Here is a 25,331-nt window from a genome sequence, read left to right on the forward strand (position 1 = left end):
AACAGGCACTTAATAAACAGTTGCTGCTCTCATAAACAGTCAAAATGATCATTTAAGTGCTAGCTGGTTTAATTATTGACCCAATGGCACTCTGTCTTGCCAGTCATGATAATGGGCTTGTTTCTCATATGAGCCCCATGTAAATTGTTAGCAATACCCTATTTCAAAGTTTCAAATTACTCCTCTCATCTAAGAGAGTGAGTACAAACATACACTTGAGCCTGTACTGGTTGCAATGATTTCTACATGAAAAGAAGCCAGTTGAAGTTTTTATTAGTACCATATTGGGAAAATTCAAAGTTCCTGCCCTGAAGCTATATTACATTGTCTGTCCCTTTCCATTGTCCTGCAATTACCCTGGTTCAAGCTTTTGTCATCCCTAATTTGATGCATTCAAAAATTTCCCTTGTCTCCAGCCTCCTGTGCTTTTTCATTAGCTTGATTTGTTGTGACCCCCTTCCTGTAGAGTCTATTATGAATTCCTGAGCACAGCCTCCACAGCACCCCCAGGCTGCACCAGCCTTTCTACAAGTCTATTAATTTCCTACTGTTTCTCCTCTCTCAATCTGTGCTTCCGTTACGCTGGTCCGATTGCAGTTCCTTATACCTACTCTGCATTTCTCAGCCTCTCTTCTTTATTCCTGCTATCATTTTTTCTCCTGGAATGTGCTCCTGTTTCTTGATTTCCATCGACAGCCTTAGCTGAGTATCTCAAATGATTCCAAACCTCCAAGTCCCTCAATTCCTTAAAAACAAATGCTCTTAAGTGGTGTTCTCCCTACCTCCCCTGACACGTTTATCTCTTGCCCCCAAACTAGGAATAATCCTGATGTTCTGGGGCTCACTATTGCCATGGTTCTGCTCAGCTACACCTAGGGCTAATAACTAGGCTCTGACCTTACTCCCAAATCAATATCCTCCAACCTTATTCGGGGCCATTGTCATGGCCCGTATCTGAGTCCCTGCTGGATGTCTTGAATGGTTCACTGGTTCCTGTGTACATGGAACCCTGCTCTGCTCTTGACAAAACCTACTCTACCTGTGAAGACTTTCTCTAGGCCTAGGATCCTACTCCCTAATTTCAGTCTGGTGGCTAGTGCCCTGTTCCCTGCTGACAGATTTTCATAATGCTGCCTGCCTGCTTGGATCTCTGACTATTCTCTCCTTCTGATATCCCATGTATCAACCTGTTGGGATACCTCATCACTGCATGTTGGGTTTCCTTGACTCTAGAAGCTACTCTGGACTACCACCTGTCATCTCTTGTTAAGCCCTTCAGACATATTAAACTTTGATCTCAATCTATCCCTAGTCAAAGTCTTTCATAACTCAGTGGGAAAGTATAGTTCAGCTACTGTTCTACCTCCTGCTTTGGTTGTATCTGAATCAGAAAACCTCTTCCATGAAGCCCTCTCAGCTTTCCTCAGTTGGAAATCGCTCCTTCCTCTGGGCTTCTGCAGTATATTCTCCACTGCACTCTAATGAGTCCACCTACTTCCTACTTTAAGTGGATTATTTAGGTATCTGTAGACTTGTGTCTGTAGACTTACAACCCTACCATGTAGCAAGTTCCTTGAGTGCAAGAACTACATCCTTCACCGTTGTATAGTAAACACCCAGGAAAAATTTGGTGAATTGAATGTTATCTGGAAGGCAGCACATTTACTACATATTTGTATTACTTTGACAGTTTTTTGTTTGTTTGTTTCACTTTTTTCTATCTTAATACAATCCTTTTAACAAAAGTTGAGGCCAGGTGTGGTGTCTCATGCCTGTAATCCCAGGACTGTGGGAGGCCAAGGCAGGCAGATTACTTGAGGTCAGGAGTTCGAGACCAGCCTGGCCAACATGGTGAAACTTTGTCTCTACTACAAAAAATATACAAAAATTAGCTGGGCATAGTGGCATATGTCTGTAGTCCCAACTACTCAGGAGGCTGAAGCAAGAGAATTACTTGAACCTGGGAGGCAGAGGTTGCAGTGAGCCAAGATCACGCCACTGCTCTTCAACCTGGGCCACAGAGCAAGACTCTGTCAAAAAAAAAAAAAAAAAGTTAAAAGGAGCCTTAGGAAGCTTTTGATTCAATATTCCATTTTGTAGATAAACTGAGTCCTCAAAGCAAATGACTAGACTAAGCTTTCCAGGCCTAGTTGCAGTCAATTCTTAGGCATTCAACCCAATAAAATAGTCCTTGAATGCAGGGAGAGAGAGAAAAAGGCCTCTGCTGGTTCTTCTGAGGTGGTGCCTCTGAGCACTCCATGTGGGGAGAGGCTGGCCTCAAAAGAACTTAGCAGGAGGGAGAGTAGCATTTGTGATGGCTCCCATAGGCCTCAGGCCTTCATTCTACCTTCAGCACCTAACGATGTCTCTATGGTTGCAGCGAAGGAGACGAAGCCCTGGAAGCTGTTTCTGGCAGCCACCAGGAAAGGCTGCGGAACAGCTGAAGTGCATGTGAGAACCAATCTTTATAAGCATTAGGATCCTGGGTGACTCAAAACGATTTGGAAAAAGTAGATCCACTTTTTTTTTCAGTCCATCCTTTTTCATCCTCTCTTCACTTTTCATACCCCCAGCCCCACCACAAAACAAGACAAATCTACAAATAAAATTTATTGTTTAAGATGAGGGATTGAATGTGCGCATTTTTAGTTCCACTCTCTCCCCAAACCTTACTAACATGGCAGTATAGTGAAAATTTTCGTAACTTCACAAGGGCAAATCAACTGTCATGAGAACTGACATGGCAGACAAAGCATTCTGGAAGAGGGAAAGCAGATGGAGGAGTGTTAATTTAGCAGAGCCAAGAGAGATGAAAGCTGACTGCCTACAGAAAGAAAAGGCAAGAATTGAGCTGTTTTTCACTATGGAAGCTCATAGTCTCCAGAATGGGAGGCAGCAGGTATCCCTGAATACAGGGACAAGAAGAAGGACTGAAAGCAAAAAGAACGTTTAGGTTATTTAAGGCCTAACTAAATCACAGATTCTTCTACCACAGATGAAGGCTTTTGTCTATAGAAAACAAACAAATAAAAACAACAGAAACCTGAACCAGAACAACTCCAAGTTCAGAGATACTACCAGTCACACTGAGGCACTGTACTGAAATGGAGAGAATTAAAATTAAATGAGAGTCCACATACTGAGCCTTGAGAACTCCAGCCCCCTCTAAACGCTCTGAGTTGATGCATCATGCATTTACTGTCCAGAGGAGAAATGAGCAATTTCCTCCCTGGTTAAACTGGCACATGTCAGGGAAGAGATTCAGTTACTGACATTGGAGGACCCCCAGTGGAAGAGCAGGGTCCCACCTAACACCAAAAGGAAGCTTCCTTGGATACATAGGTTCCCATCATTTTGTTAGGCCTCACGATTAAATATGAAACCAGCCAAGAATACTAAACATTTGAGAAAGATTCTCACATTGAATCGGATTCCAAAACAAAGGGGAACAAGGAAGCCAAGACAATGCAGGAAGCAAATTAACACTTTTTGAAAAGCATAATTAATACCCTAAAAGAAGATGAGTAAAATTTTGCATCTATGAACAAAACCAGAATATTATTTTAAAAAGCAGTCAAGATACAAGAACAAGTCTGTGAATAATTAAAATATGTTAACAAAAATTTTTAATTCTACAAAAAGATTAGGGGACAAAGTTGAGGAAGTCTATCACAATAGAAAGCAAAATGACAAAAGCTAGAAAATAGGAGAGAGCAGCTAATAGAATGAGAAGATGAAACAAAGCAGTCCATTATAACAGGATTTCTAGAACAAAGAAATAGAGGGAATAAGGAATTCTATTTATTATCAAAGAGACAATGAAAAAAAATCCTGGAACTGAAGGGAATGATTAGCAAAGCAACTGTTGTTTTACTGTGAGTAATGAGTACCACAGATAAAATGTTCCTCAAATTTTTGAAGGGGAGGAGGCAAAAAACAGACCACTGATAATAAGCTCAGGAATCAGAATGGCATAAGAATTCTTACTGGCAATTGTAGAAGCGAGGAAAGAAAGATGTAGTGGCTTTATCTGTTAGATAAAGAGTTTTCAACCTAAAAGTCCAACCAAATTATCAACCAAGTGTGAGGGAAGAATAAAGGACGTTTTCTCAAAAATTAAAAAAAAGCAGATTTTTGCTGCACATGCATACTTTCTCTTCTAAAACAAACAAAAAGTCATGAGATAGATGGAAAAAGTCCCACATGGACAAGAGTTGAGGAAGATTCCCAGGTTGAATGTGAAGGAAACCCTAGAACAGCAGCTGTGTAGCTGGCCTAGAGCACAAGCATCCACACTGCTTCCAGGAAGGAAGTGTCCAAGAAAAAATTAAGTACTAGATTGTCTGATACTGTTAGCCATATTGAGAAAAGTGTTACAATTCAGTTGGGGAGTTTATGTATATAAAAACTAAAGGCCAGGCGCGGTGGCTCACGCCTGTAATCCCAGCACTTTGGGAGGCCGAGGCGGGTGGATCACGAGGTCAGGAGATCGAGACCATCCTGGCTAACACGGTGAAACCCCGTCTCTACTAAAAATACTAAAAATTAGCTGGGCGTGGTGGCGGGCGCCTGTAGTCCCAGCTACTCGGGAGGCTGAGGCAGGAGAATGGCGTGAACCCAGGAGGCGGAGCTTGCAGTGAGCCGAGATCGCGCCACTGCACTCCAGCCTGGGTGACAGAGCGAGACTCCGTCTCAAAAAAAAAAAAAAAAAAAAAAACTAAAATGAAAACAAGAGATATTTATTAAACTAGCCTGAGAAAAAAACTTACAATAATAACATTTGGATAATTCAGCTCCAAAAATAATAATAATAACTAAATAGTTCTAATAATGCAAACCTGGAAGGATGGTTTATCTGCAAATTGTGATAACTGTCAGAGGATGAGGCAAGCAAAGTTTTCCTGTGTGTAGCGTGGTGAGGGATGGACAGGTATATTATGAGGAAGTCTAAGAGAGTTAAATCCTCATCTTCCATACTGGGCAATCAATTTACCCCAAATTGAAAAATCAACATGTGTCAGTATGAGCAGACTATTTAGGAACTTGGCGGTAAATACCACAAGATACATGCGGGCCTGAGAGGTAGGAATGAGGCAGTGCACAGGGCTCCTGTTTTTCACTATATGCTTTGTTACACATTTTAATTTTTTAGCCATATGATGTTTATTTTGATATAAAAAATTTTTTAATCCACCAGATTTAAACTTTGCTGACGTCTTATCTTACGTGTTCTCATCTAAGGTATAAGGTAGATTCCTGCAGGCAGTCACCCCCAGTCCTGTCCGCCATTCCACGGTATTTCCAGGGTTCATAATGTGCTGTGCACTGCTCCAGGCACTGGGGATACAAGAGAAGAAGGACTGCGCCTGCGTTTTGCAGGCAGAGCTTGTTAGCATGGATGTAGGGAAAGAGAAAGCAAGGAACTAGATGGGTGGAGTAGGAGAGGACGTACGAAATCAAGAGCTCCGTTTGGGGCAAAATATGTTTGAGATGCCTACTAAAATCCAAATAGATATGTCAACTAGAGAGGGACACACAAGTCTGGTACTCAGTAAAGACATCAAGACTGGAAATATAATTTGGGACAGACAGGCATATAGATTAAGTACAGAGATATGCCTTTCCAACTCCACGCTATCCCTGTGCTCCAGAAAAACATGATTCTGGCAATGAGGGTCATGTTCTCCCATTAAATACTAAAAACAGGCTCGGGCTCACATGACCAGAAAACGCCAGAATGTTAGCCCAGGGTTCTGATTGTCAAAATCTAATGTGAAGGAAACAGAATAATTCTTTCCATGTAAGTCTTCTAAGGTTTTACCACTGCAGCCTATTAAATTTAAAGAAAATTAATAGGGAATTATAGGGCATTTGCATTATGAAACCAATATTATGGATCCCAACTGCCTACCGTTGCCATCCGGGCTTTACGCAAATAAGTAAGAAGGTCTCCTCCCTCCATCAGTTCCAGGATAATGTATTGGGGTTCATTCAGCAGACAAACTCCAAGCTGCTTCAGAATGTTGGGATGATTAAATTTGCTGAAAGGTGGAAAGACACAGGCTGGATGATATGACAGAAGCAGGAGTCCTAGCCGAGGGTCTTTATGGAGTACAGCAATTCTTTATCGATAGTTTCCTTCAAAACCCCTGACTTAGTGTCTCTAACACTTCGTTTTCCAACTACTGGTCTTTGTGCTTACCTTAAAGAGGTAATATGGCAACCCCTAGTGGCCATGAGTATGGATAAAATAGGTTGGTTTTTAGAAGGAATAACATTTGTATTAAGCATATTTTGGAAAAGAAAGTAATTTTGACTAGTAGCGTCCTTGAAAAGATATTTAAAAACATTGGGTTTTGGGTCATTACAGGTATGAAATATATCCTCTCCCTTTCAGGAAAACAACTCAGAAATGCGGGTTTGGCTACACAGTTTTCTCAAGACATCAAACCAAGTAAGTCCCAACCTAATAATTGGAACCCACAGCTTGAGACCCAATCAACCACTGCCTCAAGTCTTCCCATTAAGATGTGCTTGAGCAGTTTTTATGACCACAAACTCAAACTGATAGACAAGTTTACTAAGACAAAGGATATTTTCACTGACATTACAGCATTTGAGAGAACTCTCTCTTACTGGGTATACTTGACCATTATCACACATTTAGATGAATACAAGGATGTCAAAAGCCAAACAGCTTCAGAATTCACTTGCAAAACATGCTCCTTATTGAAGATAAAAGAAAGGAGAACCTTTTGCCTGAGGAGTGCCTGTACCCAGGCTCAGAAGATTGGCCTCTATAGACCACTTGCTCTGCAGACGTAGTTCCATTTAAACGTTTCAACCATGTTGTTTTAGTCATGATCCGTTATGTCAGGTCATTTTGGGTGTTAAAAATAAGTCAAGCGGACTTAAAACTTCTTACCCATACCAGGAGAAAATTATTTCAGAGCTACCTCATCAGATGTGCCTCCTTCAGGAATTCAATCTTCTCCTGGTCTGTGGAACCCTTCTTCAAAGTCTATACAACATAAAAACAAGTCAGGAATCAGTATAGCAGACATTTCTGTGAGCTCAGTGGGTTAATGGAGATTGTTCTGTTTGTTTTGTAATATCTACCCTGAAAGCTGGAAACAGATCGTAGATAAAACATGTGCATGTATTCTACAAACCCTTCAAATGTTACCTCCTATTATTGCTAGTAGAAGAATATGCAAAATAAGAGGTCTAGTAATGTTTACACAATATTCCTCCAAAAGGTAGAAATTTTAAGAGACCAAGTTTTGTTGTTTAGGCCAATTTCTTAATTTTCAAATTTTTTTTCTCAATATGTTATCTCCATCTCCTTGCTTTCGATTTATTTCTTGGAGGCCAGGTTCCCAGTCCCAAGCAATTGATCAAAGCTAATCATGAAAATTGTATTCTGAAATTCTCCAGCCTCCCTTGGAAATTGGGGTGGTCATATAACTCGGTGATGGTCAATGGCATATAAGAGAAAAACTGCTGAGGCAGGAAGGGAGCTTTGAAGAAGGCTCTGCCTTCCTGAACATGTACATCTCACACCATCTTTCCTCCCATCCCTGGCCCGAATGAAGATGTGATGCTTGCTTCTTTGTCAGCCATCTTGGAACAATGAGGCAGCAAGCATGAACAACAGCCAAGAAAATTTCAGAGATACTGGCTCTGACCTGACACACTATCCTGAACCAAAGCCATCAGTCATCTTGTTACATGAGAGAAATAAACATTTGTTTAAAACAGTCAAGGTGGGAGTAAATTAAAGAACTTTTAAATGACATCATTTAGAAGCAGAGAGAATTTTGCCAACTTTTCTCGTTGTATAGCTCACTCTCAAAGCAATAAATCTCTAATAAGCAGAGATCAGGATATTGCTCAATTACATAAAAGATTCATCCTCCCTTTATCAAAAGAAAGTTTTTGCAAAAATATGAGTATATCAAGTGCTTCCTTAAAAATACATTAAGTATACTATGATAAATAATCATGTAGTCAGAGACTGACAAACTACAGCCTGTGGGCCAAATCCAGCCTGTCACCTCTTTTTGTATAGCCTATGATCTGAAAATGGCTTTTCCATTTTTAAATGGTTGAAAAACTCAAAAGAATACTACTATTTCATGACATATGAAAATAATATAAAATTCAAATTTCAGTGTTCATAAGTAAAGTTTTATTGGTACACAGCCACACTCATTTATTTACATATTGTCTATGACAATACAATGGCAGAGTCTGTATGGCCAGCAAGCCTAAAATACTTACTATCTGCCCAGTTAAGAAAAGGTTTGCTGACCCTTGGTCTAGTACCTTAAGAATGTGTTTCACAACTCCAGTTCTCTTATGGCATGTTTGAAGAATAATGATTGCCTGATAGGTCTTAGCTAATTAGTAGCCTTAGAGGTAATGCAAACCCTGGAGATTGTTGATTACAAACAATGTTCCTATGTAGGAAATGATTTTTTTAAATGTGATTTCTGTAGCTATGGATAGGCTTCGACATTCAACCAGTCCTCTTTTCAACAAAGAGCACTCAACTTTTATTATAATTATATCCAGGTCAGTCTTTGTAGATATGGTGATATAATGTGTCAAGGAGTTCGAAGATTCACGTTACCTTCACTGCTACTTTGATTTCTCCACTTCCAACTCCTAAGATGTCCACTGCTGTTCCTTCATACACTTCTCCAAAGGCTCCACTTCCCAGCAAGAGACGCAGAGTCAGTTTTTCCCGAGGGAAGGCAGGAAGATTTTCAATCTCCTCTTGGGTTGGAAGAGTACTGTAAAATAGCAACATTTTTGTCTCCCCACCCTCCACATATATAGGGTGTACAAGTTTGTGTTGGTATTGGTATTTGTGTTTGAGAGAGAAAGAAATATCTCATGGCTTTGCAGTATTGTGTGTTTTATGTGACATGGTGATGTGGAACTTTGGGTTCCCAATTACTTTACGTTACTATTCTACAACCTTTTACCCAGACAGAGCATGATGGTCCACTTCTAGGCACCTTAATTTTGATAAAAATATATATATGTATGCATTGCCTCAACACTTTTATTGTAGCTTGTTGAGTCAAAGTTAGTAGGTATTAACTTCTTCAGATTGCCAATTTGTATAAAAAGCTACTGCAAATTAGTAATAAATGCATCTGGGTTTATAAGCTTTTCTGTTAGCTATTTCACACATGTGACATCTTACATAAAACAAAATTTACTATGACCAAAAAAATCAACCCCATCACCATAAGGTTAACTTTAAAAAGCCAAGTTTCTCACTTGGAATACTACAAGGGGGGAAAATGCTGCTATGTTAAAAATGCTTTCAATTTTTAATAGAGAATGTTGAGTAGCAGATATGCTGAGTATTTGCTCAAAGGAAAGTCACCTCTAAACAGCTGATTTAGATCACCTTTGTGTCTACTTCAAATCCTGTGTTTTTACACCTTGCATTATAAATTTCTGAAAGCAAGGCCTATGATCATTTAATTCCTTTTTGCATAGATCCTAATATAATGAACCTTTGCATAAGACACTTGAATATTTTCCTTAATTATGATGACAACAAAAGTTCAAAACTCATCTATCTTAAGAAGGTTTTGTGGGCAATCATCATACAACTTCTGAAATGGAGTAAGATTGACTTAAGGCTGACCACGTACACAGGGCTCTCAAAACTCCTCTCCTCTCAAACACTGCCTCCAGGTCAACCAACCATGTTACCATCTATACTCTTCAATGTAATATTTTTCTCCTTCTTTCATTTGCTTTTGAGCTACATGACAAAATACTGGAAACTAATGGATTTTTCTGTATTTTTCTTAAAACCACATAATTTGCCATCCATCCCAGGTCACATTTGAGAGTGGAAGAGGAAGTTATTAATAATTATGCCAGAAAAACTGGTATAAACCATGACTGTCCTGGGCAATGCGGAATTCATAGGCACTCTCGTTACTGTTGCCCACCCTTTGCCTAGGTACTCCATAATGATGGCCAAAGCTACGTACTGTATTGCATAGCAGGCATTAGCCAGGCCTACTCCGGCTGCCAAACCTCGCAGCTCAGCCAACTCTTTGTCTTCGTTTATAAGCACTGTCACCCCTTCCTCGGCACTTTTTTGATTCTTTAATCTTCTATGCCAGACTATAAAGGAAAAAATGACATAATTTACAAAATAAAATATTGCTTCTTTTTTCCTTTAGGAAATGTTAACAGTGCATTTGAAGTGTTTTTATGCAAGAACACTATCAGTAGAATAGTTATAGAAGTTTTCATAATTTGATTTTAAAATATCTTATAAAAAACTAATTAAATCCAGGTAAAAAGCCATATATAAGTACACAAATCATACTACACCATTTTTAATCTCACTTCTTAAAATTTAATGTATTTCTTACTGTCGTTATAAACAAATTAAAGTATCTTAATATTAAAACTTATTTGTCAAAATCACCCATAAACGAGTCAAAATAAACCAAAACAAACATAATTATTAGTGAAACAAATTCATTTTTGAGTTCAGTCACATCCAGGTTATACTCCTCAGTAGAAAAGAAAATGCTTTCAGTATAATGGCAATTTTTTTTTTTTTTTGCAGAGTACAAGAGTGTTTATCATTGTTGTTCATATACACATACTCGAATATGTAGAAAAAGTATTGGAACGAAGCTTACCAAATGTTATCAGTGGTCTGCCCTAGTTGTAGAATCATGAGTAATTTGTATTGTCTTCCTTATATAATAAGCAGTATTAGTTTTATAATAATAAAATATTTTTTTAATATTAAAATACAATTATGTCAATAGGATTGTCATCTGCACTGGACTATTGGCTCAGAAGTTGAAAACAGCAAGCATGCTTTGAGAGATGATCATTAAAATTTGAACTTAATTTCACAGTAGCTTCTATATTCAAGAAGTTAGAGTTTTATTCACATGAAATTCAATTTGAAGGGCTACACAGTGAAAGATCACAAGTACCTTTTGCTAAATTAATTTTTCCAACTTGAAATGTTCTCACCACCTTGCTTCACTTTTAAAGGCCCAATGTAAGCGCACATCCTCAATGATGCCTTCTGAAACCTCAGCAACCTCTACTAATCTTTCATATCTGAACTTGAAAGACTAATTGCACCTCTCTGTGAGTGCTTATCCTATGCACTGTCTTACTTATTTCATCTATTTTTGTCTTTTGTTATTATTTAACACATATCTTGCTATTTGTCTTCCCACACAGGCATGTCTTACCTCCCTCATTAAATGGCAAGCTCCTGAGGTCAGCAGTTGTATTTTACAGGTTTACATTTTCCTCTACTCCCAGCAGAAGGCTAATGTTATGCATTAGATATGACTGCTCAGAAGCAAAGGCTGTCAACACTCATTTTAAAAATTGTCTAATTTTATGTTTATAACTGATGAGTGCCCTCAGCACAATACAAATTTTAAAATAATTGTGACTGTTTTGTTATTTTAATTACTCAATCTTTTCTCATGCACACACACGCTCTTACTAGTAAAACCACATGCACTGCTGCTAAAAGCAAAGAACCGAATTAGCTTAGCTAGACTCAAAAATTCGTGAATTTCAAACAGAATAAAGACCTTTAAGTCCTGAGAAAGTCAGATATCCATAGGATGTCTTGGAAGCACAATAGGTTGTCTGAAATTATCTCATGTTCATCCACTAGAGTTATGGGTTTAAACAATGGTGATGTACAAGAAAGCAAGCAAAGGTCAGCTGAAGGATTCTTCATGTAATTCTCCTTCCCAGTAGGAAAGCAGACAAGCAGTCAAGCCTATATGCCAACTGCCAAATATACTGCAGTCATATGCGTAATTCTGGAGGGGCTGGCTTAGTGGCACAAACATCAGCTGTGCAATACTTAGACTCTCTGGAACCACAGGTTAAAATCCTGGCAGGGTCAGCTGAAATTTTTAGCTTTCCAAGTTTGCTGAAGGAGTTTCACATATTGTCTGGGTGGAATCTTTGAAAAAAAATCTCAAATCGAGCTTCAAAGTGCTCTCATAAAGATTGTGACTCCAATCACTTTGCAGAAAGAATAAAGACTTAGAACACAGTAAAGTGTTGGCTTTCTTTATCCTGAGAGTTCAACTTTATGTTTGTGACTTTTCCATCAACTTTCCCTTGTAACTTACCCCTACTTGTGAACAAAACAAGCCACAACTTTCTTAATATGTGTTTGAGTGTTCTTTTCCGGTAAGAATCATGCCCTTCTTTTAATGATTCAGTGTGTTGGGGACTCTCAATATTAGCAATAGATAGGGGTCCATATATCTTATAAGCAAACTCGGACAGTTTGGGGAATGAAAGTGCTATTATTATTTGTGCTGAAACAGAAATAAACAAGAATGTATGATCACTGTGATAACTCTAAAAGTCCAACCAGTACTTGACCATTCCTTTTGAGGTTTTTACTGCATTTTATCATCATTAAAGTAAATCTTCTTAGAAAAAAATAGCTTTCTATCTACCTAACCTAATTTTTCTGCTTTCCTGGTCATTTATAAATGAGCAGGGATTTGAAATAAGCAGATCAGATGTCTGAAAGCAAGAGTCGATCCCACAAGCCAGAAATGGATCTTCTGCAACAGAGGCCCTACTCATTCCAAACCAGCCTGTCTGCTTAGAAACCAAAACTATCCCAATCAAAGATTGTCACTGGCCTCCCATTAATTCTATACTTTTTTCTGTACCCAGGGTTATTTTTCTTTTATTTATTTTAAACCATAAGCCACAAAACATTTGTATGCAGCCAATCAGAAATAAATACTGTTTTAAAGAAACCTAAAAGTTGGTGCCCTTGCAAGTAGTTTTATCTAAAGTATAACATGAAATGTACATGTATATTTTCCATAAAATAGTTATGCCTAGATCAGAAAACAATTCACAGAAGTTAGTGGTTATAAATGTATAGCCAAAGGTAACAATGTAAATTTTATTAACTTAATCAGGCAATATTTCATGTGGGAGATTAGATCAACTAAGAGATAAATCAATCAGGTATGATTAAGTAAATAGTTTGTTGCCTATTTTTAAAATTCTATTATACTTACCAAAGGTCAGTGGGATTGTAACAACCAGAAATATTCCAACTATAATAGTAAGTATGAATCTTGTTTCTGGTATCCAAAAATCATCTAATAATATAAATCAGAAAAAGAAATTAATTCATAGATAAAAGCTAAGTTGCCCCAGCTCTACCTAAGCACACAGAGTAATATAGCAGAGCTAGCTACTACTGGATTTTTGCAAGCCAGTTGTTAGACCGTTGGTAGCTTGAAAGCATCCATACAGACAGTGTTTATGCCATGTGAAATCAAAATCAAGGTGTTTTTGCTTTTTTTTGCAGAGAGCAACAAACCACTGGAATATACCCACTCAATCTTCTACTTTAAAATGACTTAGGAAACATACATATCTTTTTAATAAATTTAGGACCAAGAAATCTCAGTCTTTGGATACTAAATAGTTGGCATTATTATTTTGTATAATATCTTCATACATATTTAATTTCATGGATATTAAACTGAGGAATAAACATGGTAATTTCTCTTAGGTAGTTTCAGTTGTGTAGAGGAAACAAACACGTAGGCCAGAGTCTGGCAAACTATGGCATGAGGACCAAATCTGGCTATAGCCTGATTTTGTACCCCCTATTAGCTATGAATAAGTTTTACATTTGTAAAGTGTTATTTTTAAAAAGAAGGAGAAAGAAAAAGAGAAGAAGAGAAAAAGAAGAAAAGAAGAACATGCTACAGAGATCACATGTAGCCTGCAAAGCCTAACATATTTACTATTTGGTTCTTTTCAGAAAAAGTTTGCTGAGCTGGGTAGCAAACTTTTGTACACAACTAACTAGATAACTAACTATAATATAAATAAGAATAATGTAAGTTTTATAGAGCATGTGAGTGTATAAAATGCAATAATTCATTTGACTAAGGAGCATCAGATAAGCATTATGATGAGTTCATTTAAGTCTTGAAGGATGAGAAGAATTTCAATTGGCAGAAAATAAATAATAGGAAATCAGAGCTAAGGCACACAGGGTAGGTAGTGGGGACCTGTATTCTGGCTAAGGCAAACACAGGGCCAAAGACCAAGTGACATAAAAACTTTTTACTGGTCTGATATGGCTACAGCACAGACATAAATATTGGAAAAGATAAACCACAATTGGAGGATAAATTACAGAAGACCTCACATGCCACAAAGAAGTTTGTAGCTGATTCTGAAAGCAGTAAATGGAGAGCCATTGTGGGTATTTCAGAGAGGGGTTAAGTAATCCAGCCTGTGCTTCAACTAAATTAACTGTCAGCAGTATGCGTAAGCCAAGGGCACAGGCAAGAAATGATACCTTAAATTAGGAAAGCCAAGGTGGAAAGAGGAAGATGAGAACTCATCAGAGAAAAATCAAGATGGTAAAATCAACAGGACCTGATTACTGAGTAGAGCGAAAAATCACATATGGCACTGAGATTTCCTGCCTATGTGATTAGAAAGACAATATATCATAAACTAAAATAAAATACACAGTGGAAGAGGTAGATATTGGGGAAGAAACAAAGGTCTTAGGCCTGTTATGTATAATGTAGGAGTGGTCATAAGGCTGGTATAATGTGAATAGAATTATAAGGCTGGATAGAACAGATTGTGAACAGCCTTGGAAGCCTAATTAGGAGCATGGAATTGATGTGGTAGGAATTAAGGGGGTGGCTGATTATTATTGGGGAGAAAAATGACACGATGATAATGATGTTTTAGAAAGATCACATCACATGAATGGAATAGTTTAATAGTTTGGATAATAAGATATATATATATATATAGTCACCATTATCTATTGCTAATGTTAAGAATGTACTGATATTTATTACTGAACCTGTAGGTAATAAGCTAGTGTATAGACAGACACGGTAACATACCTCCAACTAATATAATATTCTCACTGATTCCACTATATTCACCAAACCCTAGATTATTTGCAGCTACTACTCTGAACTGAAATATTCCTTTCAGGTTTTTGGACTTCCATGTGCAAACACTACTGCAGGATCCATTAAATGTCATCTTCCACCTTAAATTCTGGTTCTGTAAATTATTTGAAGTGCTCTTTCTGCAAAAAATAATAAATACAGAAAATATACATGACAATATACCTGTTATTTCTAGTTGTTCATAGATCTTCTTAGTGACTGAACGCCAGAGGGTGTCCTTTGGCACAATTTACCCTTGACCTCATTCCTCTCCCATAATCTGGCAACACAGATGCTAACAGCATGGTTTTATAGTGATCCTAGTGAGGCATGGAGCCAATTAACTCAGCCCACCAAGAAAACTGTGAGTAATCAGTGGTGAAGAGAGAGCTGAGTACCTTTTTCCTATACTAATAGCATGGGTAAACTTTCTCCAGAATTCCAAACCTATAAGACAATTATTCCATGATTTTTAACTGGGAAGTTTCCATTTTCTCAATTTTCAGTCTTTTACATTATTTGTAGTTTACTTATGCCATATTTCAATAAAATACAGAATACAAAATTGATAAGGAAAGTGTGACAGTTCAGCTACCAAAGTTATCATTATATCTGAGATTCTGAGGCTCGTTGCTTCCTTTTGTATTGACCTACATTCCACCTCAAAGTCAATCCAATTGTTTTTCATTTGAAACATGGACAGAGCACAAGGGTCGGGTTCAAAAGACATAACTGGAATGACTTTTTACAGAATCATCAAAGGCAAGCTCAAGGTCTTCCATTTATGTCTTCTCTAACAATGAAGAATATTTCAGGTCTGAAACTTTTCAGACCGCAATAGTTTTCGGACTTGGTGCCAATCCACAGTAAACTTAGGGATATGTGGGAGAATCTGGTTCTATTCCTGCTAATTGACTCATCCTTCTGAAGACCAACAGAGAGTGAAGGCTGGCCCTCATAAGAGGCAGGGAAAGGGTAACAATATCAGGAGCAGCAGGGCAGCAGAGTTGGTCACAGCTGTTCCCGGGAGCTGAGGGTCCCTTTAACGACCATCCTGAGCAAAGCATTAGGACAGAGTGTTTTTACACATTCTGTGAAGTCTCACCTTTAGCATTGGCCATTTCACTGTTTAACCAAACAACTCTGATCCAAAAGAAAGAGGCCCTTGAGAATTTGTGAAGTGGCTCTACACAATGGCCATTGAGAAAAGAAAGAAGAATTCTGATGTTGGTTGAGCACCTTCTATTTACAACATACTGTACTGGGGCTTTACATAACGTTGTTTTAATTCACTGAGTCCACAACAGCTTAAAGAGATGAGATAGATATTATCATCTCCATTTTACAGATGAGGAAACTTAAGTTCAAAAAAGGAAAATAACAAGCATTTAAACATGGTTTGTGTACTGGATTGAGTCATGTCCTCCCAAAATTCATACCCACTCAGAATATTTTAATGTGACCTTGTTTAGAAATAAGATCTTGACAAATGTAATCAAGTTAAGATGAGGTCATAGTAGTTTAGGGTGGACCCTAATCCAACGACTGGCACTTGCATAAGAAGAGGGAAATTTGGACACAGAGAACACCTTGTGATGCAGGAGGTGATGATGACAGTGATGCATCTACGAGCCAAGGAATACCAAGGACTGCCAGTAAACGCCAGAAGCTAAGAGGCAAAGATGGATTCTGCCCTAGAACCATCAGAACAAGCAGTCCCGCTGATACGTTGGTTTCAGACTTCTAACCTCTAGAGCTGTAAGAATAAATGTCTACTGTTTCAAGCCACTCAGTTGGTGGTCCTTTATTGTGGCAACCCTCGGAAACTAATAAGGCTTGTTCAACTCCCAAGTTCATGCACTTTGCACTTCCACTACCCCATCAGTGAGTACACAGAGTGTAACTAGAGTGTCCTGACTGAAGGACTTATTTTGAGACACTGAAGTTTTGACAATCATTCAGTCATCCTATAGTCCATGTCCTGACAGTGGAGACCTGGAGCAAGGAGTATGCAAAGTATTCAGATGGAGTCATTTTAGTAGCACTTAAGGTGTTACTCAGGGTAACATACAAAAGAGGTCCTAGCAAAAACCTGATGTGTGACCTGATTGATGAACATCATTACAGTCACAAACCACCAAGACAGTTCTGCAGGTTAGAATGTATTTCACTCTGCATGAAAAGGAGCAACAGAAACTTCACGGAGGTTTCAATTAGAAATAAGGGCCAAGGGAATTCTCTAGTATGAACAGGAACATTTTTTAAGGTTATGGGAATGCCAGAGCCAGATGAAGCAAAAATAGATCTAAAGATCAAGTTGCCAGGACTATAATTATGGAAGTGACTTTTGTCCTTGGAACTTCTTAAAAGATGGTTTCATAGTCCTGTGAGAGGAGTGTCTTTGGAATTTGGAATTCTCCCCTCAAGTTGGCATGAAATCAGTCCTTCTAAGCCAGTTATGGTTCACGTGCTCCCGGTACTGGCCAGGTCTGAGGCTGTTCATCAGTGGCTGGTTTTCATCGATGGTGTGTTTTCAGTCCCTGGGAACACACTGCAAACTGTAATCTTCCGAATGAATACAGAATCCTGTGTGACCTCTACACTTCAGACCATTTCAGAACCTGACCTAATTTGACAGTATGAGAAATATCTACTTCATCACCAATTCTCACTAGAGAGTATTCACCTTGCTAAAGCAAATTATCATCAGGAATTTACATGCCATCATCATTTAACATTAAACATCAGCTAAGCTTTTTAAACAAAACCGGTATTAAGTTAATACTGGTTGCATGAGCCTATGATCAAACAATTTCCATAAAGTGTCAATGAGCAGTTAGAGATTTCTGAGAATGGCGTGATCTGTTTATAATTAGCATGCCAAGACCAACGTCTAGGAATTGAGCAAAGAACGTAATGATGCATGTGAGTCCTTTAACTAAAGATCTTTGTGTTTGTATATAAATACATTTGCATAGTGTTACTTTTGATTACTTTATAATTATCTCCTTAGTTCTTTGTCATTTATAAGTACTTTGCAAACACACATACCTTATCTCAAGGATATAGTATATAATTCTACATCCATTATCTTCAGCTTTCTCCCACTGTATTGAATTTTTACTCCCTTCTAGTAATTTGGGAATGCCTGGTTTATTTGGGACTCCAGCTTTGGGGAAAAAAAGAAAATATTGATTGATATGTTTGAAGTATTAATCTTCTGCACTGAAATCTTTCTACAGAATATATTAAGAGGAAAGACAAATAACATTAAAGAAATATTCAGAGGCGGGGCCAAGATGGCCGACTAGAAGCAGCTGCGTTCAGAGGTTCCTATTGAAAAAAACCATAATAAGTGTGTGAATCCTTCACCGGCAAGGTACCTAGATTCGCTCATCAAAATTGACTAGAAGGCTGGCGTGACCCACAGAGAGAAGGAAGAGCAGTGAGCCCACCTGAGAACCACACGGGGAAGGGGAACCCCCTCCCCTCCAGCCAAGGGGAGCGGCGAGCGAGCAGGCTACCCAGCCAGGGAAATTGCTTTTCCAAAGAACTGTACAACTCATGGATTGGAAGATCCCACTCTCGATCCCATGCCACCGGGGCCTAGCATCCCAACCCTAGAATGTGCAGATTCTTATGGCCTCTCTGCTGGAATCTGCTTAAGCTTACTGAACTCCCTGGGGGAGGGGTGACCAGCACAGGCTTCTGCTGCCTGCTGTCTAAGCCCTTTGAGCTCCTTGAGGGAGGGGCAGCAGCCAGCACTGGGACTCCCAACTGCCTAACACGCTAATCTCCCTGGGCGCGGGGCTGAAATGCAGCATCCATTTCTATAGCTCCAGGCTGTGCTTTTCCCCTGCGGGAGCCAGCAAGGCTGGACAGCTTGGTCCCAAGACTTGTCGCCACAACCCAACACACCAGCTGTGGTAGTCAGTGGCCAGAGTGCCTGTTCAGGTCTAACCCTCACCCATCCTTCCTCAGTGGGTGGGGCTTCCCTGCAGAATCTCCAGTAACTGCAGCCAGAGGCTCAGGGACAGAATTCAGATCTCCCTGGGCCTGAGCCCCTAGGGGGAGTGGTGGCTGCAGTCTCTGTGGACCAACAGACTTAGCCTCTCCTCCTGGTAGTTCTGAGGAATCTGGGAAGCCCAGACAAGTGGGCTTCCCCACAGCAAAACACACCCTCTCCACCAGGAGACAAAGTGCTTCGTTAAATGGGTCCTCCTCCTGGTGCCACCCAACTGGGTGAGACCCTCCAACAGGGATTGTCAGGACACCCTATACAGGAGCGATCCTACTGGCATCAGGTTGGTGCCCCTTGAAGTCAGAGGTCCCAGAAGAAGGAGCAGACACCCATTTTTGCTGCTCTCCAGCCTCCTTGAGTTACATATCCAGGCGTGGGAGCAAATCAGATGAATAAGGCCTAAAGTGAACCCCAGCAAACTGCAGCAGCCCTACAGAAGAGGGAAGTGACTATTGAAAGAAAAACAAACAAGCAGAAAGTGACAACAACAGCATCATCATCATCAACAACAACAAGGGCCCCCACAAAAAACCCATACAAGGGTCAGCAGCCTCAAAGACCACAACTAGACAAACTCACGAAGGTGAGAAAGAACCAATGAAAAAAATGCTGAAAACCCAAAAGGCCAGAGTGCCTCTTCTCCTCTAAATGATCACAATGTCTCCATTAAGGGTGCAGAACTGGGTGGAGGATCAGATGGATGAACTGACAGAAGTAGGCTTCACAAGATGGGTAGAAAAAACTATGATGAGCTAAAGGAGTGTGTTCTAACCCAATGTGAAGAAGCTAAGAACCTTGATAAAAAGTTGGAGGAATTGCTAACTAGAAAAATCAGTTTAGAGAGGAACATAAACGGCCTGATGGGGCTGAAAAACACAGCACAAGAACTTCGTGAAGCATATACAAGTGTCAACAGCTGAATCGACCAAGTGGAAGAGAAGATATCAGAGTTTGAAGACTACCTTATTGAAATAAGACATGCTGACAAGAAGAGAGAAAAAAGAATGAAAAGGAATGAATAAAGCCTCCAAGAAATATGAGACTTCATAAAAAGACTGAACCTATGATAGCTTGGAGTACCAGGAGGAGATGGGGAAAATGGAAACAAGCCGGAAAACACCCTTCGGGATATTATCCAGGAGAACTTCCCCAACCTAGCAAGAGAGGCCAACATGCAAATTTGGCAAACACAGAAAACACCATTAAGATACGCCACAAGAAGATCAACCCCAAGACACATAATCATCAGATTCTCCAAGATTGAAATCAAGTAAAAACTGTTAAGGGCAGCCAGAGAGAAAGGCCAGGTCACCTACAAAGGGAAGCCCATCAGACTAACAGTGGACCTCTCAACATAAACCCTACAAACCAGAAGAGATTGGGGGCCAACATCAACATTCTTAAAGAAAAGAATTTTCAACCCAGAATTTCATATCCAGCCGAACTAAGCTTCATAAGTGAAGGAGAAATAAAATCCTTTCCAGACAAGCAAATACTGAGGGATTTTGTTACCACCAGGCCTGCCCTGCAACAGCTCCTGAAATAAGCACTAAATATGGAAAGGAAAAACTGGTACCAGCCATTGCAAAAACACACCAAAGTATAAAGATCAATGACACTATGAAGAAACTGCATCAACTAGCATGCAAAATAACTAAATAGCATCATGGTGACAGGATCAAACTCACATAACAATACCTACCTTAAATGTAAAGGGGCTAAATGCCCCAATTAAAAGACACAGACTGGCAAATTGGATAAGGAGTCAAGACCCATTGGTGTGTTGTATTCAGGAGATCCATCTTACATGCAAAGACACACATAGGCTCAAAATAAAGGGATTGAGGAAAATTTACCAAGCATATGGAAAGCAAAAAAAAAAAAAAAAGGAGGGTTGCAATCCTAGTCTCTGACAAAACAGACTTTAAACCAACAAAGATCAAAATAGACAAAGAAGGGCATTATATAATGGTAAAGGGAACAATTCAACAAGAAGAGTTAACTATTCTGAATATATATGCACCCAATACAAGAGCACCCAGACTCACAAAGCAAGTTCTTAGAGACCTACAAAGAGACTTAGACTGCCATGCAACAGTAGTGGGAAACTTTAACACCCCGCTGCCAGTATTAGACAGATCAACAAGACAGAAAATTAACAAGGATATTCAGGACTTGAACTTAGCTCTGGATCAAGTGGACCTAGTAGATGTCTACAGAACTTTCTAGCCCAAATCAACAGAATATACATTCTTCTGAGTGCCACATGGTACTTATTCTAAAATCTACCACATAATTGGAATTAAAACACTCCTCAGCAAATGCAAAAGAGCTGAAATCATAACAAACAGTCTCTCAGACCACAGAGCAATCAAATTAGAACCCAGGATTAAGAAACTCACTCAAAACCACACAATTTCATGGAAATTGAACAACTTGCTCCTGAATGGCTCCTGGGTAAATAATGAAATTAAGGCAGAAATAAATAAGTTATTTGAAACAAATGAGAACAGAGACAATGTACCAGAATCTCTGGGACACAACTAAAGCAGTGTTAAGAGGAAAATTCATAGCACTAAATGCCCACATTAGAAAGCCAGAAAGATCTCAAATCGTCACCCTAACATCACAATTAAAAGAGCTAGAGAGGCAAGAGCAAACTAATCCAAAAGCTGGCAGAAGACAAGAAATAACTAAGATCAGAGAAGAATTGAAGGAGACAAAGACACAAAAAGCCCTCCAAAAAAAATCAACACATCTAGGAGCCGTTTTTTTTTTTTAAAAAAATAAAATAAATAACAAAATAGACTACTAGCTAGACAAATAAAGAAGGATACAGAGAAGAATCAAATAGACACACACAAAAAAATGATAAAGGGGATATCACCACTGACCCCACAGAAATACAAAATACCACCAGACAATACTATAAACTCTTCTATGCAAATAAACTAGAAAATCTAGAAGAAATGGATACATTCCTGGATGCATACACCAAGACTAAACCAGGAAGAAGTTGAATCCCTGACTAGACCAGTAGCAAGCTCTGGAATGGAGGCAGTAATTAATAGCCTACCAACCAAAAAAAGCCCAGGACCAGATGGATTCACAGCTGAATTCTACCAGAAATACAAAGAGGAGCTGGTACCATTCCTTCTGAAACTGTTCCAAACAATGGAAAAGGAGGAATTCCTTCCTAACTCATTTTATGAAGCCAGCATCATCCTGATACCAAAACTGGGAAGAGACACAACAACAAACTTCAGGCCAATATACCTGATGAACATTGATTTAAAAATCCTCAATAAAATACTGGCAAACTGAATCCAGCAGCACATCAAAAAACATATCCACCACGAACAAGTCGGCTTCATCCCTGGGATGCAAGGCAGATTCAACATATGCAAATCAATAAATGTAATCCATCACATAAACAGAACCAAAGACAAAAATCACACGATTATCTGAATAGATGCAGAAAAGGCCTTTGATAAAATTTAACATCAACATCCCTTTATGTTAAAAACTCTCAATAAACTAGGTTTTGATGGAACATATCTCTAAATAATAAGAACTATTTATGACAAACCTACAGCCAATATCATATTGAATAAGCAAAACCTGGAAGAATTCCCTTTGAAAACCAGTACAAGACAAGGATGTCCACTCTCACCACTCCTATTCAACATAGTATTGGAAGTTCTGGTCAGGGCAATCAGGCAAGAGGAAGAAATAAAGGGTATTCAAATAGGAAGAGAGGAAGTCAAGTTGTCTCTGTTTGCAGATGACATGATTTTGTATTTAGAAAACCCCATCATCTCAGCCCTAAAACTTCTTGAACTGATAAGCAATTTCAGCAAAGTCTCAAGATAAAAAATCAATGTGCAAAAATCACAAGCATTCCTTTACACCAACAATAGGCAAGCAGAGAGCCAAATCATGAATGAACTCCCATTCACAATAGCTACAAAGAGAATAAAATACCTAGGAATACAGCTAACAAGGGATGTGAAGGACCTCTTCAAGGAAAACTACAAACCATTGCTCAAGGAAATAAGAAAGGACACAAATAAATGGAAAAACATTCCATCCCCATGGACAGGAATAATGAGTATCATGAAAATGGCCATTCTGCCCAGAGTAATTTATAGATTCAATGCTATTCTCATCTAACTACTATTGACATTCTTCATAGAATTAGAAAAAAGCTATTTTAAATTTCACATAGAATCAAAGAAGACCCCATGTAGCCAAGACAATCCTAAGCAAAAAGAACAAACTTGGAGGCATCATGCTACCTGACTTCAAACTATATTACAAAGCTACAGTAACACAGCATGGTACTGGTACCAAAACAAATATATAGACCAATGGAGCAGAACAGAGACCTCAGAAATTACACCACACATCTACAACAATCTGATCTTTGATGAACCTAACAAAAACAAGCAATGAAGAAAGGATCTCCTATTTAGTAAATGGTGCTGGGAAAACTGGCTAGCCATATGCAGAAAACTGAAACTGGGCCCATTCCTTACACCTTATAAAAAATTTAACTCAAGATGGATTAAACACTTAAATGCAAAAACCAAAACCATAAAAACCCTAGAAGAAAACCTAGGCAATACCATTCAGGACATAGGCATGGGCAAAGACTTCATGACTAAAACACCAAAAGCAATGGCAACAAAAGCCAAAATAGACAAATGGGATCTAACTAAACTAAAGAGCTTCTGCACAGCAAAAGAAACTATCATCAGAGTGAACAGACAACCTACAGAATGGGAGAAAAATTTTGCAATCTATCCATCTGACAAAGGGCTAATATCCAGAATGTACAAGGAACTTAAACATATTTACAAGAAAAAGACAAACAACCCCATCAAAAAGTGGACAAAAGATATGAACAGACACTTCTCAAAAAGGACATTTATGCAGCCAATAAACGTATGAAAAAAGCTCAACATCACTGATCATCAGAGGAGTGCAAATCAAAACTACAATGAGATACCATCTCACGCCAGTCAGAATGGCAATTATTAAAAAGTCAGGAAACAATAGATGCTGATGAGGATGTGGAGAAATAGGAATACTTTTACACTGTTGGTGGGAAAGTAAATTATTTCAACCATTGTGGAAGACAGTATGGCGATTCCTCAAGGATCTAGAACCAGAAATAACATGGGACCCAGTAATCTCATTATTGAGTACATACCCAAAGGAATATAAATCATTCTACTATAAAGACACATGCACACGTATGTTTATTGCAGCACTATTTACAATAACAAAGACATGGAACCAAGCCAATCCAACAATGACAAACCAGATAAAGAAAATGTGGTACATATACACCATGGAATACTATGCAGCCATAAGAAGGAATGAGATCATGTCCTTTGCAGGGACATGGATGAAGCTGGAAGTCATCATCCTCAGCAACCTAATACAGGAACAGAGAACAAAACACCACATGTTCTCACTCATAAGTGGGAGTTGAACATTGAGAACACATGGATACAGAGAGGGGAACAGCACACACCAGGGCCTGTTGAGGGATAGGAGCTGAGGGGAGGGAACTTAGAGGACAGGTCAATAGGTGCAGCAAACCACCATGGCACATGTATACCTATGTAACAAACCTGCACGTTCTGCATATGTATCTTATTTTTTAAGAAGAAATTTTAAAAAAAGAAATATTCAGAAATATTCTCATATGATTACATATTTTTAAATGAGCATTTGAAGTTTTTATTAGTGATGGATTTGATGAATTGGTGATAAGATTAACAATATATCTCAACTTGAAATAAAATAAGTGATAAATGAAAATAAAGAAAATTATCATAAGTTTTGGAGCATTTTCCCTCCATTCTTTTTTTTAAATTTTTTTATTTTTAGTTCTGGGGTACATGTGCAGGACGTGAAGGTTTGTTACATGGGTAAACATGTCCCATGGTGGTTTACTACACCTAGCAATCCATCACCTAGGTATTAAGCCCAGCATGCATTAGCTATTTTTCCTAATACTCTCTCTCCCCCCACCCCTCCCCCTGACAGGCCCCAGTGTGTGTTGTTCCCCTCCTTGTGTCCATGCGTTCTCATTGTTCGGCTCCCACTTGTAAGTGAGAACACGCAGTGTTTGGTTTTCTGTTCCTGAATTAGTTTGCTGAGGTTAATAGCTTCCAGCTTCATCCATATCCCTGCAAAAAAAACATTATCTCATTCCTTTTTATGGCTGCATAGTATGCCATGGTGTATATGTACCACATTTGCTTCATCCAGTCTAATGTTGA

At 38.8% G+C, this 25,331-nt stretch overlaps 1 protein-coding gene across 2 annotated transcripts in view; it reads right to left on the reverse strand.

The window, feature by feature from the left end:
- ROS1 (ROS proto-oncogene 1, receptor tyrosine kinase) overlaps positions 1 to 25,331 on the reverse strand; it is a 139,198-nt gene that overhangs the window by 24,243 nt on the left and 89,624 nt on the right. For both annotated transcript variants that reach the window (XM_055390703.1, XM_055390702.2), the window contains 7 exons: positions 18,066 to 18,183; positions 14,964 to 15,154; positions 13,092 to 13,175; positions 10,026 to 10,161; positions 8,636 to 8,798; positions 6,957 to 7,021; positions 5,912 to 6,041 (listed from right to left, as the gene is read on the reverse strand). In XM_055390703.1, coding sequence (XP_055246678.1) covers positions 5,912 to 6,041; positions 6,957 to 7,021; positions 8,636 to 8,798; positions 10,026 to 10,161; positions 13,092 to 13,175; positions 14,964 to 15,154; positions 18,066 to 18,183 — 887 coding nt within the window. The remainder of the gene's footprint in view (positions 1 to 5,911; positions 6,042 to 6,956; positions 7,022 to 8,635; positions 8,799 to 10,025; positions 10,162 to 13,091; positions 13,176 to 14,963; positions 15,155 to 18,065; positions 18,184 to 25,331) is intronic.

This window comes from Gorilla gorilla, chromosome 5 (assembly GCF_029281585.2).
Source record: "Gorilla gorilla gorilla isolate KB3781 chromosome 5, NHGRI_mGorGor1-v2.1_pri, whole genome shotgun sequence".
Classification (NCBI taxonomy): Eukaryota; Metazoa; Chordata; class Mammalia; order Primates; family Hominidae; genus Gorilla; species Gorilla gorilla.